This window comes from Crinia signifera, chromosome 9, assembly GCF_055691185.1.
Source record: "Crinia signifera chromosome 9, ASM5569118v1, whole genome shotgun sequence".
In the NCBI taxonomy this organism is placed as follows: Eukaryota; Metazoa; Chordata; class Amphibia; order Anura; family Myobatrachidae; genus Crinia; species Crinia signifera.
In genome coordinates, this window is record NC_139225.1 from 32,087,561 (window position 1) to 32,098,938 (window position 11,378).

Below are 11,378 nucleotides of genomic sequence, written 5' to 3' on the forward strand. Positions count from 1 at the left end.
TGGCCCTCCAGATGTTGTGAAACTACATTTCCCAGCACGCCCTCACAGTTTTGGCATGCTCTTATAGGAAAAAATGTGGCAATGCATGCTGGAACATGTAGTTTCACAACATCTGGAGGGCCACAGGTTGAAGACTCATGCAGGGTAATCATTACAGGTCATTATGATGAATAAAAATGTGTGCTTCCCAATTTTCACACACCTATTTTGACAAATTCACGTGACACTCAAAGGATTAATAGCAGAAAAACATGAGGAGAGAGGGCCCTGCTCGTGAGCTTATATTCTAAAGTGGAGGGGATGTTTCTTAGGGACCTTAATGGCTTGTGTACAATTGTTGTTAAATTGGAGTGGAGTCAGATTTAAATATGTTGTGACATGTGATCGATATAGAGACAGAAGCTGCCTGATATTATCCATGTAGGCGGAATCCAATTACACACTGTAAATTACTATCCAATTAGCCCCGATATCTGGTGAGGGACGTGGCTTATTGGATCATTTGTTACCTAAGACAGGCGGGCATAACTAAATCCCTGAAAGCATCCCTGTTTTTGAGCGAAAAAAGGGTTTGTAGCCAGCTAAAACACACTCTGGAAAAATCATGAAAACCATCCATTTGACACATGATTGCTACTACCTGATATGCTGCAAGCAGAAATGTTATTGGTGTTGAGCAGTGATTGATCATTATATATTGTCTGTCACATTAAGGCGATTGAAGCGATGATGATCCGGCATGAACAGACAGTGGAGACCTGCAAACTGCTTAATTACTCCCATCGGGAAGATGAAGAGACTCCCCCAAACTCACCTGTAAGTAATGAGAGAGGGTGGAGGGAGGGGGGGGGGGGGCTTGTGTGAAAATTAATATTTAAAAATAACAATCTTGAGCAAGGGTCTAGACCAGGCATGGCCAAGTTATGGCCCTCCAGCTGGTGTGAGACTACAAGTCCCATCATGCTTTGCCACAGTTTTGCTAGTAGGGAATGCTAAAACTATGGCAAGGCATGCTGGAATGTGTAGTTTCACAACAACTGGAGGGCCACAGTTTGGCCATGCCTGTTCTAGTCATCTACAGAACGGCTTCTTCCATGAACGCCCCTGTTCCCAGACAGCAGGACCAGGACCATCCTGACTGCGATACTTGATGCGCCCCAAGGTCTAGCACCCAGAAGAAGTAGTTTGTCTGTGTACTTTAGTATGTGCAGTGCAATATTGTCAATGCAGCTGACTGGAAAAGTGTAGCCAACAACTTGCCCCAGTGTGCAGCCTTTGGTTTACATGACGCCAAGGGAGGTAAAGATGGTTTCATAATTAAAACTTAAAAAAAAAATTAAATAGAAATCTTTTATGCAAAGGAAGAAGGGTAAACTGGAAAATGTGATTGGGAAACGTAATTACTTTCTCACATACACAGAACACCGACCTGGGCAAGCGAGCTCCAACCCCGATCCGGGAGAAGGAGGTGACCATGTGCATGAAATGCCAAGAAGCTTTTAACTCTATAACCAAACGGAGGCATCACTGCAAGGCTTGTGGACATGTGAGTTCCCTTTATACCATTGTTTTCCTTTCCGTACAATTATACCAATTTTTCTGGTCCTTTCCCTAAGTATTTACTTATGAGAAGTCCCCCACATCTACATTGTTACCCTAATATGATATCCCCTTTCTCATCACTAGTTCCCTGATGCTCCTCTTCACCCACCTCATTCTCTTTCCTGCTTCCTTCCTTTGCTGCACACTTGTTATTCCCTTGGACTTATTCCTTTCACCAGGAAAGGTCTTCCTCTCCGCTCCCTCTGCCACAACTATGTGCTCGCGGAATGGGATCATTGGGTAGACAAGCATTATGTAGACACCACTAGGTCGACATGACTGAAGGTCAATAGGGTCATAAGGTCGACATGGTTTTTCACTGATTTTTTTTTTTTCCCCGAATGTCGACGCAGTCGACGACATGGACACTTAATCGTAGCACCGCGTCCCCTCACATGGCTCGCTGCGCCCGCCATGCTTTGGGCACACTATTTTATTCTTCCACCACACTTTAGTGGATGGTAGGGCATGAAATACCACCCGTTGGCACGTCAGCTCTAAAAAAAAAAAACAGTGAAAAACCCCATGTCGACCTTATGACCCTTTCAACTTTCCCAATGTTGACCTTATGACCTTGTCGACCTAATGACCCTGTCCACCTAACCCATGTCGACCTTCAGTCATGTTGACCTAATGCTTGTAGACCTAATGTTTGGTGACCCAGTGACCATATCCCGTGCTCACTCTATCTCTACAGTTGTTCCCTACTCCACTCCTTCCAAGCTGCACCAGTTTCATCTCTTCTTCTTTCCGCAGGATCATGCCTTCCTTCTATCACTTAGGCCAGTGGTCTGGTAACTCGGTCCTCATTACCCCACACAGTGCATGTTTTGCTGGTAACCCAGCAGGTGCACTAATTACTCACAGACACATTTTATAAGGTCCGCAGGTGGAGTTAATTATTTCACTTGTGATTCTGTGAGGAGACCTGCAAAACATGCACTGCGTGGGGTAATGAGGACCGAGTTCCCTGACCACTGGCTAAGGGCTGTTTCACACAGTACGGTTCCTGCCGCACGGTGAAATCCCGTACGGTCAGGGAGCCGCGTCGCACTCAGAATTTTATAATGGCAGGGATGGCCACAGCCCGGCAGCCGTCCCTTCCAGTGGGGGGATCCGGCTGCAGCCGTGCGGCCGGGCCGTGGCCGTCCCGTGTGAATGGACACAATAGTGTCCATTCACAACTGCTGAGTGCGGCACGGCTCCCTGGCCGTACGGGATTTCACCGTGCGGCAGGAACCGTACTGTGTGAAACAGCCCTTAGGCAATGCTTCTGTCACTCCTCTTCCAATTGCTTGCTCTGTGTAAAGTTTTCTTTTCCCCTTGCTTCTTCTCCTTCTCCTTTCCATTCCCTCTAGAACTTGCCTCTTATCTCCGGCATTTGCGCCTGCTGGACTTCTGATGTGATGTCATTGTGATGCTTCTCGTCTTGTTATTTCTTTCTTTTTAAATTTTTGTGGATTGCTCCTATACCATTATTACAGCGCTTTCTCTTTGCCTCTGTGTACATTTCCCAGCGATGTATAGATTTCCTCATTAAGTTCCAGTAATACCTTCTCAACCTCCATCAGTGACCAGACGCGTTTCTCATTTACCACAGGTGGTTTGCGGAAAGTGCTCCGAGTTTCGTGCCAGGCTGGTTTATGACAACAACCGGACAAATCGAGTGTGTGTTGACTGCTACGGTGCTCTGCGTGGTTCTACATCCAGCCCCGGTTACAACTCTCACACACCCCAGCGTAGGAAATCTATCCTAGAGGTATTGGCCCTTTGCAACATCCTGCCTCATATTGACACAGCTTGATCTGATGTCTGCGCTGCACTTGTGACATTCATTCTAGTCTGTACTATTTATGTGAGATTATTATGTTTTTAGTGTATCCTTCAGGTTGGGTACATCAATTTGAGTACCTTGAGTATTTGTCTTGTGTCCCATCCCACACTGATTTGGATCACCTTCCTTCCCTACAGAAACAGGCTTCAGTGGTGACGGAACACAGCGTATTGTGCAGTTACATGTATTATATGGAGAAAGGCGCCAAGAGCTGGCACAAAGGCTGGTTTGTCATCCCTCAGAATGAGCCCCTGGTTCTGTACATATATGGAGCTCCCCAGGTACGTTACAGAATATTAGCGGAGAAGGGCAGGAAGCGGAGGATCTGGTATAGGGCGCATGTAACTTACTCTCTCCCCTCTCTCTCTCTTTATCCCAGGATGTGAAAGCTCAGCGGAGCATCCCCCTGATCGGCTTTGAGGTGACCCCAACAGAACAGTGTGAGCGCACAGATCGCAAGCATGTTTTCAAAATCAGCCAGAGCCAGCTCAGCTTTTACTTCAGCCCGGAAACAGAGGAACTGCAACGCCGCTGGGTGAAAGCACTGTCCCGAGCTGGACGGGGGGAAGACTACAACTCCAAACACTTGATCCCGGAGACTGAGGAAGAGACTGAGGGGACTGGAGAATCCCTAGGGGACACTTGAGGACTGGTGCACTACACTTCCCTCTTGGAGATACCTAAATAAAAAAAAGGTAGAGCTTGGACTAATCCATTTCATCTTCAAAAAAGGGGACTATTGTTAGTGTGGAGCTGGACTCGCTTGTCGCAGCTCCACATGGGGAGGGCTGGACTCACCCATTTCTACTTCCATGATCTACGAAAGACCTGAAAGAATTGAGCTGAACTGCAAACCCAGGGGACTTGGGAAAGCGGAATGGGATGGGGCTGGACTTGACCCATCATCATTCGTACAGGAAGAAGTCCGATGGCTGGATTGACCCATTAACACTTCCTTCCATGGTCAACAGATGCTTCCATGCTCTTGAACTCATCCTCTACTCAAACCCATCAACAGCACTTTCTATTTTTTTTTTTTTATATGTTATGTATTTGTAATTATTTTAATAATATTTAGCAACACTTTTTTTAAGTTGTTATATTGCTTGTTCTGGAACCCTGTGTTCCCTTTTAAACGTTTTTACCATCATTCCAAAATTCAATACGTCCCAAAGTAGCCTGTTGTACGTGAGGTTCTTTGTAACGGTCAAGTGCGAGAAATAGGAGTCGAGTGGAGTAATCCAGATTCTGGGAGTTAAACCATAGGAAGACCTGTACGGTGCTAATATAGTAGATGTAGCCACATACGTGGCGATTGGCGCAATCCTGCCGCCACGCCCATGCATCTATTTTGCTCCCACGGCTAATAGAAACGCATTGAGCGGCGATGGCGCGGAGTAGCGTCTCTGCGCGCAGGTGTGACATTGGAACGCGAGAGTGGTGCAACATCGACTAATCAGTCCCTCTGTGACACCTAATAAATCTATAGGTGATGGCTAACCTTGGCACTCCAGCTGTTGCTGAACTACACATCCCAGCATGCCCTGCGTCAGTCTTAGCATGGCATGCTGAGATTCGTAGTTCAACAACAGCTGGAGTGCCAAGGTTAGCCATCACTGGGTTATGGTATATCGGGTCGACCAACCTTAGTTGAACCTGTCTAGTTAGATGCCTAAAGAGAGTCAACCGCGTCTAGGTCGAGTCAGACGCCAGCGTTAGAGGGACGGGAGTGTGTTCAACCACCACATAGACTGCATGAGGTTTTTCAGTTTTTTTTTTTTTTTTTTTGCTGCTTAATGTCACAATTGTCCCCGTGGCGACTGTATACGTGCAGAGTCCCTCGTATAACTCATTATTATAATCTCACTTCTTGTTCACTTGGATAGTAAAGAGTGAATCCAGTCAACCTGTGGAATTGGGCACCAAAAAAAAAAAAGTGAAAAACTCATGTGAACCATGTGACAGTCAACCACGCCCCCGTCGCTGTAAAGGTGCCCCATACACTGCTGCGACGTCTCGCAGCAGTGTTCGGACACCCAATACCCTGCAAGCCGCCGGGACGCATGCAATCCGTTGTGATGGTATGCATGCGTTCCAGCTTCCAGCCTGCCTCGCCACCTGGAGGGAGGTCCCAGAACGGGTGGTTGGACGGCCAGCCGGTCTGACCATCTAGTCGGGTCCGGTGCGCACAGGACCACGCATCGGACCCGACTGCATGTCAGGGAGACGCGATTTGTTCCGAAATCGGACCAAATCGCCTGTGTATGGGCACCTTTACTCTGGAATCTAATGTCCGTTACTGTCGATCTAGACACGGTAGACTATCTTTAGGCGTCGATCTAGACAGGTTCAACTAAGCATGGTCAACCATAACCTGGCCGATCTAGAAATCGTAGATCCGTCGAACGGATATCAAATCTATAACGTGATACTAAACATGGGGCCTACCCTCTAGCCGCTACAAATTGCAGAATGCCCTCACACTGATTTACTATTAGTGCGTGCTAAAACTGCAGATGGGCATGCTGCGATGTGTAGTTCCACAGCAGTTGGAGGGACGTATGTGGAATATCCCCAGATTGACGGGGTTTAGGGCATATTGCCCAAAATCAGGGAATAATTGAATTGAAATCTGATGACGTATAGAATACGCACACAGTATTACTTATCTGTAAATGGAGAACAGATTTACTTACCGCAATAGTTACAGTATTGAGGGCCAGATGTACTAAGCTTGAAAAGTGATAAAATAGAGAGTGATAAACCACCAACCAATCAGCTCCTACCTGTTATGTCACAGGCTGTGTTTGAAAATTAACCGGTAGGAGCTGATTGGCTGGTTGTTTATCACTCTCCACTTCATCCCTTTTCAAGGCTTAGTACCTCTCGCCTTGAGTCTATGGAAAATATGACATTTCTGTTTGCCAACCAACCAGAAAGTAATATCCAGTATCCATTCCCTTGCCAGTTACAAGAAATTCCAGCTGTGAGGGGTACATTTACTAAGATGGGAGTTCTTTAGCAGATGGGGTGTTGTCAATAGCAACCAATCAGATTCTACTTATTTATTTAGCACCTTCTGGAAGATAATAGAATTTGGTTGCTATGGGCAACATCCCATCTACAATAGAACTTCCATCTTAGTAAATTTACCCCTTAATGTCATTGCTGCTTCCTCAATGATCACCGTCCCGTTTCCTAACTTATTATAGTATTCCACATAACAACAATAGCAGATGTGCCTGACAACCGCTCCCCACCTGCTTCCTAGGTTATGACTGTACTAAGTTAGGGTCATAATGCTTGTCAGACCAATAGGAAAGTTCATAGAAGGCAAATAATCGACATAACTTAAGTTCGACAGGGTCATTAGGTCGACAGTCAAAAGGTCAACGAGGGCGTGGTGGCAGAATAAAATAGTGTGCCGAGCGTAATGGTGCACTTTTTTTAGTGTCCATGGTGACTGTGTCGACATTCGGAACAAGAAAAGGTGGAAAACCCAACCTTTTGGCCGTCGACCTTCCCAATGTCGACATAACCCTATGTCGACCTTCAGGCATGTCGACCTAGTTGCTGTCTATCCAATGATCCATACCCAATCGCTCTACACTCTGGAGAATTTCATTCCCAACATTTAAACTCCTAATGCAGTGTAATGGGGCAGTACAAATGACTCAAGCGGATAGAATTGCCACAGGACGTCCTAAAGGGGTTGCAACCGCATATAATGATTTGCTTAGTTATGTCATAAATATACTTAGATAGCTCTATGGTATCACTCCGTACGGGCTGCAAGGACATGGTGTATGTGGAGTCCTTGCCCGGTCTGTCATGTGATCGGTGCATATTGGCCCCTTATTTCCATTGACAGTCAGCCGCACCCGCTTCCTAAACGTATAAGGTAACAGCAGTCAAGGGAACAAATATTTATAGGAACCAGGGTATTCTAGAACATGAATATTTGACAATATTCGCCCCTAAGAATTTACACTCAAATCTCTAGGAATTAAAGAATGAAAATAATAAAACTTCAGATCACATCGGAGTATTATTGGTCCAGCACACAAGTCAGGTGACCAATTACATTGAAATATCACTAAGGCTATTACAAGTAATCGTGTGTATGTAAGTGAGTGAAGGTGTGGCACTCTAAAATAATTTCAATGCAATGAGGAGTACTATAGAAAGTTGGAAAACAGTCAGCCCAGTGCTTCCCAAAATGTCATGAATCACAGCGCCCTACAGGATAAGCCTTTTTTTTTTTCACAGCACCCAAGATAAAGGTTTTTCATTGATATATTTGGGAAAAAAACTTAAATGTAAGTAAATTGTGCCTACCGGTCATCCTTAGTGCCAGTTATGTGTTAGAAGACAGAGTTAGGCTTCTGTTGGCCACTTGTTTAAGGATTAGTAGCCACAACACTGTTTTTTGCTGTCACTTTGACTATAAATAATTTGATTGGGTTCTTGACCCCCACCCAAGGCACCCCTGCAAGAGCCTTTTAGCACCTGAAGGTGCCTAGGCATGACGTTTGGGAACCACTGGGATAGCCCTTCATATAAATGTTGCAGAGTCTAACACATTTTAGGTTTAGATGTATTAAGCCCGGAGAAGTGATAAAGTGGAAGGTGATAACACAACAGCCAACCAGCTGTGTTTGAAAAATGACAGCTAGGAGGTGATTGGCTGGTGCATTATCACCTTCCACTTTATCACTTCGCCAGGTCTAATACATCTGCTGGAATGTTCCTTCCAATAATAAATTGGAGAAGATGAGAAAATGTCTAAATTGTATATATTGGAACCCAAATTTCGGTATTTATAAACGCTTGTTCCTGAATTTTGAACACTAACCCCAAACTCCTAAATTCAGTTGCAATGGAGCTAGAAGATTATCCCTGTGACTAGTGCCAAGTAACATTCTCACCTGATAATTGTGCCAAATCCCACCAGTTTTACTAATGCAATCATTTGGGCAGAATATGTTCTATTAGACTTTTGTAACAATTGATGGAAGTAACGCACCAAACAGGTCTGCATAATCCACAGGTTAAAATAATGTATTCTACAGCAAATGCATATTTTGGGCAGTGGTTTTAAACTCATATCCTCAACAGGTCATGTTTTCTAGATTTCTTTAATTATGCGCTAGCAAGTTCATCTATTTTGCTGGGTAAGTAATTCTGCCAACTTTTTCAATAGACCAAAATCCTTAAACCATGACCTGTTGGCGGTAGTTGAGGCTTGAAGATGAAAGCCACTGAGTTAGGGTGTTCCTCCCCCCTCCCACTATGTCTCCACAATACAGTTAGTCTGTATGTATATTTTCGATGCCTTTGCAGTCCTGTGATTTTCCCCTGTACTGTGTCCCCGGCACAGATGCGCTGCCAGTATGTATACCAGCACTCACTTCTTTGCTTCCAATCTCTGTGACTTGTTGGGTGGAGGATTGGCAATGGTGGCAGGCCACTAGGGATGTTTTAAATGTATTAAACGCCTCACCCCAGTAGGTGCTAGAGGTATGTTCTGTTTGTTCAATACAGTCTGTTTATTGCAACCAGTCTACTTGAGTGCTTCTTATGTCTCCCGCCACCTCACCTCCGTTACTGATGGCTCAGCGTCCTATGAGGAAAGTGTTGTCTTCAGGTGTATTATTAAAAGCTTAGACCAGGCATGTCCAAACTATGGCCCTCCAGCTGTTGTGAAACTACCCATCATGCTTTGCAACAGTTTCGCTATTAAGGAATGCTAAAACTATGGCAAGGCATGCTGGGATGTGTAGTTTCACAACAGCTGGAGGGCCACAGTTTGGACATGCCTGGCTTAGACCAAAATCTTCTCCGTTCTCAGTCTCACTTGGTTGTACTCCTCCTCTGCGCATGTTAAATTCGAAGTGAGGGGGCATTGACAACATTTTTACCTGACTAAACACGCATGGCCCCCATACACTATGTGACTTCTCCCCTAAATTGCATCCAATCAGGCGGCAGGATCACATGTGATACATCTGCATGTGAAGTGATGCCTGCCTTTCGAAATTCATATATAAAATCAAAAATAATATCCTAATTTTTTGTTATTGGTCCAATCCTATTGCACACAAGAAGCTGCTGTGTTTCCTCTAATTCTAAAGGCCGCCATACACCAGAACAAGATTGTACCCAAGCTTACAATCTTGAGGGATTGTAAAACAGATTATATACAGATTGTTTGCACACATTCTTGCAATGCGCGGTCCCACGAGTCAAATGGTTGGTCCATTTAATCAGACGTGCTACGCATCTGATCAGTAGTGATTGGGAGCAGATTGCATATGCTTTTAAGCACATGCAACTCAGTCTTTCGACGGCTCCACCTTCCCCCCGCCAATAATATAATTTGCCTCAGAGGAGACAGACGCTAGAGATCATATTTGATCTCTAGCATCTGACAGTGAGAACAGCGCTAGAAGTCTCCTCTGAGGTGAATTCTATTATACTTTTATTTACAGTTCTTATAAAGTGCAGCATATTCCATTGCGCTGTACAACTGGAAACAGTGATAAAACAAACTGGGTAGTAACAGACAGACATAGAGGTAGGAGGGCCCTGCTCACGAGCATACAATCTATAGGGATAATAGGAGGGATACACAAGGATAGTATTCCATAGCATGGCAATCCCACCAGATTACAAGAAAGTCCTGATGGGACAGAATTAGATATGAATGCTACTGGAGGTTATTATGTGGGGGATCCAGAATATGATACGCTGCCTGAAGAGGTGAAGTTTGGGGGCTAAAGGAGAGTCTTAATGTGCGTGGAAGGGCAATCCATAGTGTACCGTGTCCCCTTCGGGAACACTTTTATAGTCTCACTTTATGTCCATTTGGATATTCAAGTATGAACCAAGTTGTAAACAAAAAAAAACATGAATAACTGCATTTGTCTATCTTCTTAGTTCACCAGATAAGCTTACATTGTAAGCGGCAAATCTCCACCAAGTCTGCTGGCACCACTGCGTGATACTAATAACATGCGCTGCATCTGTAAATGTATACACCATTGTTACTGCCGCATAGTCCAGACAACAGGTAAATCCATTATTGATGATCGTCTGGTCTTGCAGGATCCCAGCGGAGAATCCATCATCATTCAGTCATCGGATGTACAAGCTTAAATACACTGTACTGACAGTGTAAACATTGGGCTTGGTACACAATGCGCTGTATCAGCATCCGTGGTACCAGGAGATTGAGCTGCTTTTATCCTCTTCCTGAATACAGCAGAGTCCTTCTGTCAAACAGCATTAACTGTCCTCTGTGATGATTTACGCAAAGAATGCTGGGAGAAGTGCTGTACGCCAGCAAATGCTTCAAGGAGCCAAACATGGTCTCACCACGGGACTGGAGGCTGCGCTGTGTGTACCAGGCTTACAGTCAAGGAGAGGAGGGAGCGAACACGAAGCTGCTGGAAATTAAAATCTACCCCTAGACTAGGGATGGGGAACCTTTGGCCCACCATCTATTGTTGAACTACACATCCCAGCATGCCCTGCAACAGTTTCAGTATGGCCAAATGGCAAAACTGTAGCAGGGCACGCTGGAAAGTGTAGTTCAACAGCTGGAGCCCGATGTGACTAAGCTGCTTTGCAAAATGTATGTCATCGGCTGACAGGTGCGGCCAACAGTAGTCATCATACTGACTGTCAATCTGATACCATTTCTAGGTCACCGACAAGGTGTACTCATTACTCACCAACACATTTCCCAGGTTACCCAGCAAGTGCACTGGTGTATGCATTTACACCGACACATTTTTAAAGAACCACAGGTAGAGAAAATGATTTCACTTGTTATCCAAGGAGGAGATAGGGAAAACATGAACTGTTTGATATTATGATATACGGAGATAAATAATGGATCAATCTAATTGCTGTGAGCAACAAGGCTGTCATACACTAG

The 11,378-nt window shown here is 44.9% G+C and overlaps 1 protein-coding gene across 3 annotated transcripts in view; it reads left to right on the top strand.

The window, feature by feature from the left end:
* Positions 1 to 8,994, top strand: part of FGD1 (FYVE, RhoGEF and PH domain containing 1) — a 109,860-nt gene extending 100,866 nt beyond the window's left edge. For all 3 annotated transcript variants that reach the window (XM_083158707.1, XM_083158706.1, XM_083158708.1), the window contains 5 exons: positions 715 to 816; positions 1,421 to 1,546; positions 3,203 to 3,361; positions 3,574 to 3,717; positions 3,816 to 8,994. In XM_083158707.1, coding sequence (XP_083014833.1) covers positions 715 to 816; positions 1,421 to 1,546; positions 3,203 to 3,361; positions 3,574 to 3,717; positions 3,816 to 4,082 — 798 coding nt within the window. In that variant the 3' untranslated portion in view covers positions 4,083 to 8,994. The remainder of the gene's footprint in view (positions 1 to 714; positions 817 to 1,420; positions 1,547 to 3,202; positions 3,362 to 3,573; positions 3,718 to 3,815) is intronic.
* Positions 8,995 to 11,378: the final 2,384 nt, after the last annotated feature.